Below are 14,751 nucleotides of genomic sequence, written 5' to 3' on the forward strand. Positions count from 1 at the left end.
AATTATGTATTTTTTGGCATTGGAATAATTTGTGGCAAATATTTTTGCATAAAACTTCCTAAAAGATCCAGAAAAACTCAAGATCACTTTGTAGTTTGTTAAGTCTTGAGGGATCCTCATAAACTTTGCAAGATTGCATAGTTTGTTTTTCAGTCTCGTCACTCTAGAAATAGAAAAAAAGTTTCTAAAAAGAAACTGCCGAGGTCTGTGAAATTTTATCATCCGTCACCTTTTGTTTATTTGGCTCTTGAATATGTGCAAAAACTGAACATTCTTAATCCTACATAATGAAACACTGATTGGTCCTAGGAGTTACATGCAAGAGAATAAAAGATGACGATGTGACCATGTGAGATGGAATAAAAGATGTCAGGATCCAGAGGAACTTCTGGAAAAACTCGCAGAGCTTTTCTCAGAAAACTTCTTTGTTTTACAGCGTTTCTTCAAAAAAAACCAAAACTTTGCTGATTCTTGTAAAATGTCTTGTCTCTGTGGCTTCATTTCAGGTCACTGGAGGAAAAATGTTTCACAGAATACTACAAACTTTGTTTGGATAATATTTCACGGTCAGATTACACATTATCTGGATTATTTCTTCAGTGTATGTTGGGGATCAATGTTCTCAGCTGACATTTCTGAATATAAAACACAAAAATAAGAACATTTATGAAGAAAACAGCTTGACAGCAACATCGTCATGCACTGGAAAGTTCAGGTGGAGAAAAATCGTATTAACACAGAAATGCGTGAAAAGCCAGCAAATGTATTGCCTTTTCCTTTGACTACGTCAGACTTGAGTGGAAAAACAACAAGAAACTGAATGTGTGAAAGACTGTAGCTCATCCAAACGGTTGTTTCATAAAAATCAGATAATGCGCATTCATCAGCATTCCACGTACTAAGTTTAAAAAACAGCTTCAGGCTTCAGTTTCATCAAATAATTTCTCACGCTAGTTTTTGGTTTTGTAAACAGTAACATTCAGGAAAAACTTCCGTCTGACGGCCCGGAGAATGTTAATGTAGAGAAGATGAGAGGAGACGAAAAGTTGAATGGAAGGCTTGTTTATGAATGGATGAAAGAGATGTGTGTGTGTGTGTGTGTGTGTGTGTGTGTGTGTGTATACACGTTTTTCCATCCTTGTGGGGATAGGAAATTCCGGCACGATGTGCCTCGTGGGGACATTTTTTGGGTCCCCATGAGGGGAAACAGCGTTTTCTTGACCATGTTGTTGTTACTGAAAAAAGTAAAAGTGCAAAAACATTTCTTTAGGGCTACGCTTTGTTTTGGTGTGGGTTAGGGTTAGGGTAAGGGTCAGGGTTAGGAGTTAGACATGAATGGGAGTCAATGGAAGGTCCCCACAAGGATAGAAAGACAAAAGTGTGTGTGTGTGTGTGTGTGTGTGTGTGTGTGTGTGTGTGTGTGTGTGTGTGTGTGTGTGTGTGTGTGTGTGTGTGTAAAAGGCCCACTACAGTCACACACTGCTACTCCTGTGTCTAAAGCTTTGCCTGTAAACATTTCAACATCCCTCCTTCCGCGACATTCGTCAGACACTCCGCAGTAACTTACTCATTAAATCAATCAATAAATAAACATAGGAAGTTATATAGAATACATTCAAGTACATCAGATCCTCCACAGCGGGATTCAAGCGGATTCTGCTCCTGCAGCTTTCGCCGTGCCCCGGTCTGTTTGTGGGCTGCAGGACGTGCGAAGCGTTGAGTCAGTTGCCACATGCACCTGGATGATCTGGGCTCCAGTCGGCTCGCAGTGCAAGCCGGAGCCAACGTGATCGATTCTGCCGCTTGAGCTCCTGCAGCCTCGGGCTCGCCGCTGACCGCCTGGATCCCCACACCGCGTTGGCGTCCGCTTCCTCAGTCATAGTGCAGTGAGGGTGCGGAACAGCTGGGTGAGGCAGAAGACGGACGCGGTGAGCGCCGTGCACTGCTTGGCCAGCAGCTTGGTGCTAAGGTCCTGGCAGCTGCGTTTGCTGCTCGCCCGCTCCGCCGCCAGGCAGAAGTCCCTAAATGAGCGGGCCACGTCGGCCAGGCCCGCCACGGCCTCCGCGTTCCTGCGGTCGCACCTATCGCACCCGGAGAACCAGAGACAGACGCCGGCCAGCTCCACCAGGGTCCGGAAGCTGTCGGCCAGCGAGCGCAGCATCTCCTGCGGGCTCTGCCCGACGCCCACCACCTTCTGGCAGCCCGACATCAGCCGCCGTGCCTCCAGCTGCAGGACTCTCTTGTTCTCTGTGAAGTGGGCGGGGCACGTGTCTCTGGGATGGCGTCCTCCGTAACCTGCCACCGACCGGTCCACACTGCTGCTTTCCAGAATGGAGAGGAGCTGGTCTACGTCCACACGCAACATCTGAAAGCCTGCGGGGGGTTCTGGGTAACGCTGCTGACCGAGCCGACCGATGGTGTCTCTGTGCGAGTCGGAGGAGTCGGACAGCGGGGAGAGGAGGGGGGACAGTTCAGAGGTAGAGCTGGAGAAGAGGATGGAGCGAGGGAAGGACGGAGAGTGGGTGGAGGAGGAGGTGGAGAGGAAGGAGGGAACCGGAGCCGAGCTCATGAGAGGAAGACCTGCGCCGGAGGGCTGGGTCACGCCGCTGCTCTGCGTGCGGCAGGAGAACTCGTACACCGTCAGCTCGTCGTCGAATCCGTCCCCCGAACTGAAGCAGTTGGCGTAAACCGGTGGGCAGCCACAGGCGTCCAGCGGCGCCTGGATCCCCTCCACCACTGACTCGCATCCGGACGCCAGCACAGAGCCGCAGCTGATTTCAGCCTTGAAAGGGGCGACGGAGACCACCTCGCCGGGGAGCTGGTTCTGGGACAGATCCTCACAGATGGTAAACACTCTGCAGCCCGAGGAAAGGGCTTTTGGTGAGTTTGAGTTCTGCTCTGGAGGCCTGCAGAGACCCATCAAGGGCCTGTCACTGCTGGTTCTTCTGGCTTTCTGGGGCTGACTGTGGAAAGGAAGTCCTGGACCGTTCAGGTTCTGTGTGGTCACCACGATGGGAGCAGGGACAGACGGACATCGACTGCTTGTTCTGTTCCCCAGAGCGTCTCCCACTACAACGTTTGGTTCTGGAGCTTCCTTAACGGGGCCAGGAGTGTCTGTCTTTAGCCCCGATGGTTCTGTCTGAAAGTGGCTCATGATGGAGGTGGGAGGAGCAGTTATCGGTCCTGGAGCGCTCTTGAGAAGTCCAGAGTACAAATTAGGTTGGTGACACTGGGCTTTGGGTTCAGTCTGGACAGGAACCTGAGGACTAGCTCCTGCCACTTCTGATGCTGAATGAAAACACTTAGCTGAGTTGACGTCCACAAAATAGTCCCCGTCCACCTCGGAGCCCGTGACCGTGGCGTCTGAATCGTCCGACTCCACAGACTCGGCGGCGGCGCCCTTCTCCAGGTCCACGGTCTGCGTCACATCGTGAACGTCGGTGACCTGGATGGTGATCTTTGAGTTCTCCTGGCTGCTGTCCTCGGACGGAGACTGTTCCACGTTCTCACCACCAGCTTGGTTGACAGTTTCCTGGGATCTGGACAGATAAAGAGGCAACTTCTGGATCTTCCCTCTGAGGGTTGAAGCAGACAATCGGCCCATGATGGTCGGGGAGCAGGTCTGGAAGAGGAAATGCGTTGGAGAAGGAGGCTCTTTGCAGAGATCCTGGACTGCAGATGTGTTCACCTTCGCTAAGCTTGGACTCGCCAAACTATCCTTCATTTCAGAGTTGGATGAGGTGGACTCTCTTTTGGGTATATCTTCATGTTGATTTGAAGCCTTTTGAAACTCAAACTCGCTTTTCAATCGAGCGCCTGAGTTAAAAGTTGGAGATGTGACGCTGGTCGCGGCTCCAAGCTTTGCCGTGATGGAATTTATAGTTTGAGAGTAATCAGAGTCGACGGAGCGAAGTCTCTGAGGTTCAGCGTTCAGCAGCAATTTGATACTCGTCTGCGAGTCACTTTTACTGACGCCGTGCTTTGCAGCTGTTTGCGTCCCGTCATTGTTTTCACTCAAACTGAAATCTAAGGAGTCAGTCACTTCATCGGCGTCATCATCGAACACATTGTCTGAATTGGTGCTGTCTGTAACGTCGTCACTGGGCGTCGCAGAAGAGCCGCTCGCCGTTTTCTCATCATTTTCACTGGTTTCCAGTGGTTGTGCTTTGTCAGTGTGATTACTCAGGTTTGTGCGATTGGCTTCACGACGTTCCTCGGAGTTTGAGGTTCTCGGGTTTCGGCCGGCTCCTTTGTCTTTCACCGAACTGCCACATTGAGATTGTGGAAGAACCGGTACCAGAGGTAGAGGAGACGAGGGTGGAGGAGGAGGTGGAGAGTACGACAACAGGCTGGATTTCTCAAGCTGGTCTTCAATTATAAATTCATCTCTATGGGTGTTTATTTCAGGGGAATTCAACCGGGACACCAAAACGCCGTTGCTCCCCTTCATATTGACTTCTGGGGTCTTTGTGCTGACGTCCGGTGATGGCGGTCTGTTCTTCTCTTCGTTCTCTTTACCTTTAGTATTCTCTGGTAAAAACATGTGAGTGGTGAACGGCCCATTCCCAGTAAGACTCACGGGTTCGTCCCTGTCTCCCTCCTCCATCTCCCCCTCTGTCACCCCTTCCTCCTTCCCATCAGCCCTCCGATCGGCGCTCTCCTTCCCGTCTGGATCCACGCGGCAGCGAACCACCGTGATGGCAGGAGACGCTGCTTTCAGCAGGTCGGTCACTGATTTGGACTCCATGGCGTCAGGCTCCATCTCCATGTCCTGCTTCTTGGTTCTGGGGGAGACCTGGGGGTCTTTGGGCTCGAGGGACCGTGGACGAGACAGCGGGTCGGGTCTGTACGAGGACAGTTTGGCCAGGATGGGTTTGGACTCCAGCTGAGTCGGTTCTCCTTCAGAGTGGGTGAGCGAGGACACGGTGGGACTGGGATTCTGTGTCTGCTTCGAAGGTTCCGGATCAGAACTGAACATCTGGCCGTCGCCGGCCTCAGCCAGGAGAGGCCGGGTCGACACGGAGCCATGCTGGGTCTTCGGGTCCGGGTCGGGATACGACACTCTGGAGGTGTAATCAGTCTCCATGTAAGACCGGCGCTTACGGGATCTTTTCCTCAGCTGCAGCAAGGTCTCGTCTTCCTCTTCTTGTGCTTTTCCGTCTTTGTTTGTGTCTGGAGCAGAGAGCTGGATGTCGCTGAGGCTCAGAGTGCTGAGGAAGTTCAGCTTCATCTCGGTGCAAACGTCTGCATGATCAAAGAAAAAAGACAAAAGAAATGAACTTCTGTCATATAGGAAACATTAAAGTCATGACAGTCAGAAAAGAGTCAATTTTGAGTGAACAGAAAAAGAAAGAAGACAAGCAGGATGTGATTTGAGTATGAAAACTTTAAACTTCTGATTTCAGTCATAATTGCAAAAAATGCAGGATAGACAAAATATGTTTTTATGATTTAAATTTTTATGAATTACATTCTCATAAACATGCCATGCATTCCAAAAATCTCTGACATCATATAAAAAGGAGGTCATGCATGAATCAAATCAGAGAAAGAAATTGGAGAATGTGGAAATAATTTTATAACCGGTCGTTGAATATAAATCGTTTTTGGAGCAATAATGCTCTTCTCAGGCTGTAAATTCCCAAGCAGAGAAACACATCAATGATAATGTAGCAGTTGATTCATACAGAGAGGAAATATCACAAATTAATGGGCTGAAAGATTTCACATTTCACTGTTATTCTAGCTTTTCTTTTTTTTTTTTTCAAATTTAGTAATCTGCAAAAACTTCCACCACCAGATGGCAGCAAATGCAGGACTTACAGTAAGCTTTAATATCCAGCAGAGTGTGTGTGTGTGTGTGTGTGTGTGTGTGTGTGTGTGTGTGTGTGTGTGTGTGTGTGTGTGTGTGTGTGAGAGTGTTCTCGTATTTCTATCCTTGTTGGGGCCAAATGTCCCCACAAGGATAGCAAAACGTGGAACGACGTGCCTTGTGGGGACCTTTTTCCGGTCCTAAGTAGGAGAAACAGTGTTTTCTTGACCATGTTGTTGTTACTGAAAAAAGTAAAAGTGCAAAAACATTTCTTTAGGGTTAGGCTTTGTTGTGGTGTGGGTTAGGGTTAGGGTAAGGGTCAGGGTTAGGGGCTAGACATGAATGGGAGTCAATGGACGGTCCCCACAAGGATAGAAATACGAGACTGTGTGTGTGTGTGTGTGTGTGTGTGTGTGTGTGTGTGTGTGTGTGTGTGTGTGTGTGTGTGTGTGTGTGTGTTGGTTATTACAGGTTTTAGATGTTATTATTGTTGATCCTCCGGAGCTGAAAAAACTGAGCAGTTTAACTAAATAAGAGGTTTTTGGTTTTCAGGTCTATTGTTCTTGTATTTCATCTTCTGATGCTGCTTTCACACCTACAGCATTTGGTCCACTTGCACTAGAGTCCCCAACTCCTGCAGGTTCGGTTCGTACGCGCTGGTGTGAAAGCGGACCAGTTGGTTTTGGTCTGGGACAGAGAACCGTACCGAGACCTCCTCGAGGAGGCGGTCTCGGTTCTGTCTCGGTTCTGTCTCGGTGCGGCTCGCTGCTGGTGTGAACGTTGACCGGCCTCGGTCCTGTCCGCTCTGTTGTGAAGAAGGCTTTTTGGTCGGCGGAGGCTTCCGTAGCAAGCCGCGTGGCGCATTACGTCACACATGCTGGCCAATCAGGGTTCACTCCCGTCACCCAAAACACAACATTGTGTGAACAGCGCCACCAAGGGGCTGGAGGATCATAGTGGATAGTTCATCTGCAAAAACAAGTGGTGTGAATGCGAACCGAACTAGTTGACAGCTGCGACATTTATGAATAATTTATGTCCGAACCGAACCACTCTAGCGGACTAGTAGGTGTGAAAGCACCCTGAGCCTGAGGGTTTACCAGGACCAGGAGCAGATTTTTTGAACAAGGAGATAGAGGCATTAATAAAAAGTTGCGTTTTCCCCTGTTTATACTGAGACGGAGCAGGAGCCAGACGCTATGTCGGCCTAAGATGCAGTGACCATCCTGGAAAGTGGCCCGGCTGTGTTTTGGGGTGTGTGTACTCCAGGCCAGGGTGTGTGTGAGTGACCTTGAGGCCCGGTTGTGTTTTAGGGTGTGTGTTTTTTTTTCCCCCAGGTCGGGGTGTGTGCGATTCACCTCGAGGCACGGCGCCCGACGTCGGGTCCTCCGGCGAGCCGAATCCGTCCCTGGCGTCAAAGAACTCCTCGTCAGAGCTGCTGTCCCCAAAGCCGGGCGGCGGCTGCAGGATGGGGACGGCCTGGTCCCCGGCCCCCTCCCCGGCCCCCTCCCCGGCCCCCTCCCCGCCCCCCTCCCCGGCCCCCTCCTCGGCCCCCCCGTCGGTGCCCTGCGGGGGGTGGGACAGGCTGCGGGCGCTGTCGGGCGTGATGTTGGAGCAGATGTTGTAGTAGCACCGAGCGTCGCTCTGGTCGAAGTTGAAGACAAATTCTAGATGGGAGCAGGGGGAGGACGGGGACGGGGACTCCTTCGACCCCGCCTCCACGCTCAGGCTTCCCGCTCTCCTTGCTGCCTGCTCCACCTCCTGCAGCATGTTCCTCCTCCTCCTCCTCCTCAGCTCGTCCTCTTCGTCCTCCTCCTCGCTGGCCTCCGGGGGACTCGGCAGGAAGTCCACCAGGCGGGACAGCTCGGCGAAGCACAGCGAGCTGTCGTCAGAACAGAGACCACTCGCACGGCTCTGGTGGGAGGAGTCTGGCGAGAGGAGGTGAGGATCTCCTCCATCCCCTGACTTCCTGCAGGAACCTCCTCCTCCTCCTCCTCCTCCTCCTCCTCCTCCTCCTCCTCCCCCCGTCAGGTGCAGCAGCGGGTGGGAGTGAGCCGGCGGCGGGGTGAGGAGGTGAGGCTGAGCGTGGCGCTCTGAGAAGGGGTGCAGCTGGAGGGACGAGTGGACGTTCAGGAGGACAGACGAGGAGGAGCAGGTCAGCAGGTCGTCTTCCTCCAAAGCATCCAGAGAGTCGCTGGACGGGCTGGTGAGGACACGGGAGTCCGTGTGACACGAGTCCGAGGCTTCTGAGGCAGACGGATTCTCCTCCACGACTCCAACATCTGATCCTCCTCCAGCCTGTCCTCCAGTCTGTCCCCCAACATGTCCTCCAACATTTCCTCCACTCTGTCCCCCTGATGCACTCTGTGTTGTCTCCCTCTGTCCCCCGTCCTGGACCTCTTCTATCCGTCCCTGGTCTTCATTTTTCCTCTCCTCCTCTGCTGCAGTTTTCTCCTTTTCGCTGCTTCCGTCTTTCTCTTCTTGGACTTTTTTCTCATCCCACGGTCTTCCGCTCATCTCTTTGCCGTCTCTCCTCCTCTGCCTGTCTTTTCTCTTCCTTCCGTCTGGGTCTGAGGACGACCGGACACGTGGACACGGCCTGTCGTCTCGGGACATCGGGCCCGACGGCGGCTCCGTGCCCGGGTCTGAGGAGTCCGAGTCGCTGCCGCAGCGCGACACATAGCCTGAGGAATCGAACCCACAACACACAAATTACCACGGGAAGAAAGAAAAGCATCAGTTATTACAGCTGATGTTTTTTAAAAAAACAATATATAATTTTTAAAGACAAAATAGAATGGTCGTACATATGTATATATATATATATGCATATACCATGCACAGATATCCATATAAATACATAATATATAACCACACATTCCATATAGTTATCCCTATAAATATGTACCATATAATAAAATAATTACAATATAACTACAGTATAACAACAATATATCAATTTACACTATATGTATAACACTCAACACCATTTTTTTTTATCACCCACAGTTACAGACTTCCTCTTCCATATACTTATTAAGAAATTGTTTTGTACCTTTTTTTAAACAGATTAATGTTGCTACTTTGTTTAATTTCTGTCTCCAGACTGTTCCACAGAGCCACCCCACAGCTTGACATGCACATACTTTTCAGTGTAGTTTGAACCTTTGGTTTTTTTATAGTTCAGGTCTCCTCTTAGACTATAACCACCCTCCCTTTCTGCAAACATCCCCTGTATATTTTTCGGCAGTAGATTATTTCTTGCTTTGTACATTACTTGTGCTGTTTTGAATTAGACCAGATCCATGAATTTCAACAAGTGTGATTTTATGAATAGTGGGTTTGTGTGGTCTCTGTATCCTGCATTGTTTATTATCCTTATTGCTCTTTTCTGTATAGTGCATATAGGCTGTAGAGTGGTTCTGTAGCTGTTTCCCCAGATCTCAACACAATAACACAGATATGGTAAAAATAAAAAGTGGGCAATATAAGGTGTGCAGTGACTTAATGTCCAGAATATGTTTAGTTTTCAACAGTATTGATGTGCATTTTGCCAGTTTTGCTCGTATGTAACTCACATGAGATTTCCAGCAGATTTTGTTGTCCAGAATCACGCCAAGAAATTTAATTTCACTTACTCTCTCTATTTTGTTATCATCTATTATGAGTTCTACATTACAATGCATTCTGTGTCTCCCAAACAGCATGATCTTTGTTTTACTTAGATTTAATGATAATTTATTTTTATCAAACCACAGTTTTAATTCATTCATTTCTGTTGTGATGGTCTCCAAAATCTGCTGCAAATTCTCACAAGAACAAAAGATATTTGTGTCATCCGCTAACAAAATAAATTTCAATAATTTTGTTACACTACATATGTCATTAATATATAGTATGAATAATTTTGGTCCTAATACTGACCCCTGCGGTACCCTACATGTAATATTAATCAGTTTTGATTTATTATTCCCTATCTGTACAAACTGTTGCCTGTTTCTTAAGTAACTTGATAGCCAACTCAACCCAACTCCCCTAATACCGTAGTTATCTAATGTCTTTATTAATATATTATGTTCAATGGTATCAAATGCTTTCTTTAAATTCACAAATAGTCCTATTGCTGCTTTTTTATTGTCCATACAGTCTGTGATTTCTTCTATTAATTTCATTAGTGCAAGAGATGTTGATCGGTCCGTTCTGAAACCATACTGACTGTCCGTAATAAGGTTGTGTTTTTCAATGAATTTATCCAGTCTTTCTGTAAATAGTTTTTCCAGTATTTTGGAGAATTGGGGGAGTAATGAAACAGGCCTGCAGTTTGTGAACTGATGTCGCTCTCTGGTTTTAAACAGTGGTATTACTTTAGCTATCTATTTTCATTTTGTCTGGGAATGTACCTGATTGAAAAGACAAGTTGCAGATGTAGGTGAGTGGTTTTGTAATTCCTTCAATAACTGACTTTACTGTGGACATGTCTATATCATTCCAGTCTTTAGAGGTTTTGTTTTTACAGTTTCCTACATTCTCTACAATTTATTTTTCATCAACTGCACCTAAAAACATTGTATTTGGATGTCTGTGCCCCATATCTTCTATATCTTCCCTTTCTGTCGTCACTGGGTTCTTTATTTTCGCTGCTAAATCTGGTCCCACATTTACAAAGAATCTGTTAAAACCATTCACCACATCCTCCATATTGTTAATGGTCTTGTTATTTTCAATATAGTACTCTGGGTAATTTATAATTTGGGAATTATTTCTCACAATGCAATAATAAAATCTATTTATTAATTGATAAACAGAACAGATTTATTTGATCTTTTATTGGTTAAAAATGTGATCCACTGTTAATGGTCACCACTACAGTGGATTAACGTTTTCACCACCATCGAGAGTGCTTTGGATTTTTATTAGAGCTGGGCAACGATTAAATTTTTTAATCGCGATTAATCGCACCCCAATCCTGGAGTTAATCGCGATTAATCACAATTAATCAAATATGATTTATAATAGCTTAAAATACCAAATCTTTACCAAGATTGCCCCCCAACACACACACACACACACACACACACACACACACACACACACACACACACACACACACACACACACACACCACCAATAACAGAGCAGATGAAAAATAGAAGTTTCTTATGAGCACTCACTTGCTCAAACTTCATCCTATCTCCAAGACAGCCTAAATTCAGTCACGCCGAATTTTGCCTCATACTTACCTTTATTAAGCCAGATTGTGTGTTGAAGGGAAATGTACTTTATTTTGCGTGTTTTCAGCACCTGAAAAACGCCCAGCTGGCCGAAACGCTGCACCGACAAAACACGCGATTTAAGTTTCACTTTCATTTTCTTCATATTTGCGCTCCTAATTTCAGTTTGTGCCTCATACCAGCATTTTCCTCGTGATTTTTCTGATAATTCGGCCGAGTTCAATATGGCAAATAATGAGGAATGGACTGTGTTTCACCGCTAAAAGTGCGTGTGTGTTTTTTTTGACACTCAGCTGGAGCGCTGTGTGACTCTCAGGCTCAGAGCACAGGACAGATTAGATTAACGGCAACATTTTTTTTCTTGCGCGATAAGAGCAGCACGTTATCGCCCTTAACGGCCCACTTATAATTTTTATTGATACAGTGATCCACTGATATTCTGCTCCACAGTTGTCAGTTAGCTATTACAGCACTTTGAACAGCACCTTGGAGTTATTGAAGTAGTGATCCACTGATAACCTTTCACCACAACAGTGGATTGGCTATTTCAGCACCATAGACAGCGCCTTTAATTTTTAATGATACAATGACCAACTGATAATATTCACAACAACAGTCGATTGGCTATTTCAGCACAATGGACAGCACCTTGGACATATTAAAACAATGACCAACTGATAATCTTCAAGAAAATGGTGGATTGGCTATTTTAGCACTATGGACAGTGCCTTGTATTTGTCATCAAACATTGACTGACTGACTTACTGAATATCCCAATTATCGTTTGGCCATTTCAGCACCATGGACGGCGCGCCTTGGACTTGTTAATACAGTCAGCCACTGATAATCACAACCACAATGGTGGATTGGCTATTTCAGCACCATGGACAGTGCCCTGGAGTTATTAAAACATTGATCCTCTTATAATCTCCCCCTACGCGGTGTATTGACTATTTCAGCACCATGGACAGCGATTTGCACTCACTAAAACAAGGACAAACTGATAATCTTCACAACACCAGCAGACTAGCTATTTCAGCACTATAGACAGTGCCTTTGATTTTTGATTATACAGTGACTAACCGATAATCTTCAGAAAATGGTGGATTCACAAATTCAGCACCATGGACAGTGTCTTTGATTTTTTAATGATACAGTGACCAACTGACATTCGTCACAACAACGGTGGATTTGCGATTTCAGGACAATGGATAGCTCCCTGGACTTATTAAAAGAATGACCCACTGATGACCTTCACAACACCAGTGGATTGGCAATTTCAGCACCATGGACAGTGCCTTTGATTTTAAAAGTTACAGTGAGCAACTGATAATCTACTCAACAACAGTGGATTTGCGTATTCAGAACCATGAACAGCACCTTTTATTTTTATTGATAAAGTGACCAACTGATAATCTCTACAATGGTGGATTCATTATTTCAGCACCATGGACAGCACCATGGACTTATTAAAACATTGATCCACTTATAATCTCTACCACAATGGTGGATTGGCTATTTCAGCACCATGGAGAGGGCCCTGGAGTTATTAAAACATTGATCCACTGATAATCTTCACCACAAAGGTGGAGTCACTATTTCAACACCATTAACAACGACTTTGATTTTTAATGTTACAGCGACCAACTGACAATCCTCACAACGGTGGATTCACGGTTTCATGATTATGGAAAGTACCTTGGACTTATTAAAACAGTGACCCACTGATACTATGCTCCAAAATCATCAATTAGCTATTTCTGCACTATGAACAGCGCCTTGCATTTGTCATCAAACATTGACTCACTGACTGACTGGTGATCACAATTATCGTTTCGCTATTTCAGCACCATGGACAACGCCTTTGATTTTAAAAGTTACAGTGAGCAACTGATAATCTACTCAACAACGGTGGATTTGCGTATTCAGAACCATGAACAGCATCTTTTTTTTTTTTTTTTTATTGATAAAGTGACCAACTGATAATCTTTACAATGGTGGATTCGTGATTTCAGCACCATGGACAGCAACTTGGACTTATTAAAACAATGACGCACAAATAATCTTCACCATAACAGTGGATTGACTATTTCAGCACCATGGACAGCGCCCTGGAGTTATTAAAACATTGATCCACTTATAATCTCCACCACAATGGTGGATTGGCTATTTCAGCACCATGGAGAGCGCCCTGGAGTTACTAAAACATTGATCAACTGATAATCTTCACCACAACGGTGGAGTGGCTATTTCAACACCTTTAACAGCGCCTTTGATTTTTAATGGTACAGCGACCAACTGTCAATCCTCACAACAATGGTGGATTCACGGTTTCATTATTATGGACAGTACCTTGGACTTATTAAAACAGTGACCCACTGATACTATGCTCCAAATCATCAATTAGCTATTTCAGCACAATGAACAGTGCCTTGTATTTGTCATCAAACATTGACTGACTGACAGGTGATCACAATTATCATTTCATTTCTTTGATTTGTTGTATGTAAAATCCCTCATGCTAGCTTGTGAACCGCTAGTGTTAGCTCGCTAGCTAGCGTTAGCATCGGTGCTAGTTTCAGCGTCTCTTTCTCCAGCTTGTTAGGGTGTTTCTATGGCAGCTGGTCTCTTGTAGATCCCGCACTGCTGCTGTAAACCAGCTTTGCCTGACACTACCTCCACCCAGTCTCCACCCAGCAGTAGCTCCAGTCAGAAAAGCTCCACAGCTCTCCGCTCGTTGTGAGCTGCCTTCGCATCCCCGAGTCAACTTAAACGCAACACCGACTGTGGCTGCGGGTTTTGTTTTTTTTAATCATCATTAACATTGCTCCACATGTATCGATTATGTATGTAGATAACTGTGCTTAGAGGGAACATTTAGTTAATATTATCTGAAGCTTTCAGGAAACATCACTCCAAAAAATATTATATATAGGTGAAAAAACGAATGAGGAGAACGCACCCTATAGACAATTTAACGATCTTTCTGATTTATGAGATCGTCCTGACGTTATAATCCTGATTAATACAGGTGTGTCTGACCTCTGTAACAACTTCAGACACACCTGTATTAATCAGCTCATCCTATCATGAAAGACAGGAAACAAGGAGTCTCCTGAAGTTCAGGAAGTGGTTGATTTGTGCATAGAGGCCAAAGCTTACAGTTAGGGATCGCGTCCTCTCTCTCTCTCTCTCTCTCTCTCTCTCTCTCTCTCTCTCTCTCTCTCTCTCTCTATCTCTCTCTCAACTGTTATGTAACTGTTCTGTAAGGTGATGTTGGGAAAATGAGTTGTGGATTTTAGGGCTGTCACGATATCAAATTTTCTCTTCACGATTATCATGGGCAAAAAATATCACGATAACGATATTATCACGATATCAGCAAAAATTTAACTAATAATGGTACAAACATTCAGATTCATCTTTAATTTTATTTTTGTTTGTTTTCTCTCTTTTCCCAGATGAATTACAGTCAGAATACCTGTCAAATGAGGTGTTGAAACAATATGAGGAAATAATATGAGGACAGTAACTGTACAACTGCATACCAAAAGTGTAGTTACACTCAACTAATTAAAATCTGATGAACTGATTAACAGAGGATCCACAACAGAGGCGTAATTTACGTAGGGTTGGTGGGTTATGAAAACCCACGGGGCCTCTTGGGGTGAAATCCTGTATCACCACCACACTGCAGAGAATTTTTGT

General features: G+C 45.8%; 1 protein-coding gene across 1 annotated transcript in view; it reads right to left on the reverse strand.

Annotated features, from left to right (window-relative positions):
• Positions 1-1,876: 1,876 nt before the first annotated feature.
• frmpd1a (FERM and PDZ domain containing 1a) overlaps positions 1,877-14,751 on the reverse strand; it is a 33,713-nt gene continuing 20,838 nt past the window's right edge. Inside the window, exons 14-16 of the mRNA XM_030093444.1 lie at positions 7,171-8,496; positions 4,580-5,244; positions 1,877-3,718 (exon numbers count right to left, since the gene is read on the reverse strand). Coding sequence (XP_029949304.1) covers positions 1,877-3,718; positions 4,580-5,244; positions 7,171-8,496 — 3,833 coding nt within the window. The remainder of the gene's footprint in view (positions 3,719-4,579; positions 5,245-7,170; positions 8,497-14,751) is intronic.

This window comes from Salarias fasciatus, chromosome 6, assembly GCF_902148845.1.
Source record: "Salarias fasciatus chromosome 6, fSalaFa1.1, whole genome shotgun sequence".
NCBI lineage: Eukaryota > Metazoa > Chordata > Actinopteri > Blenniiformes > Blenniidae > Salarias > Salarias fasciatus.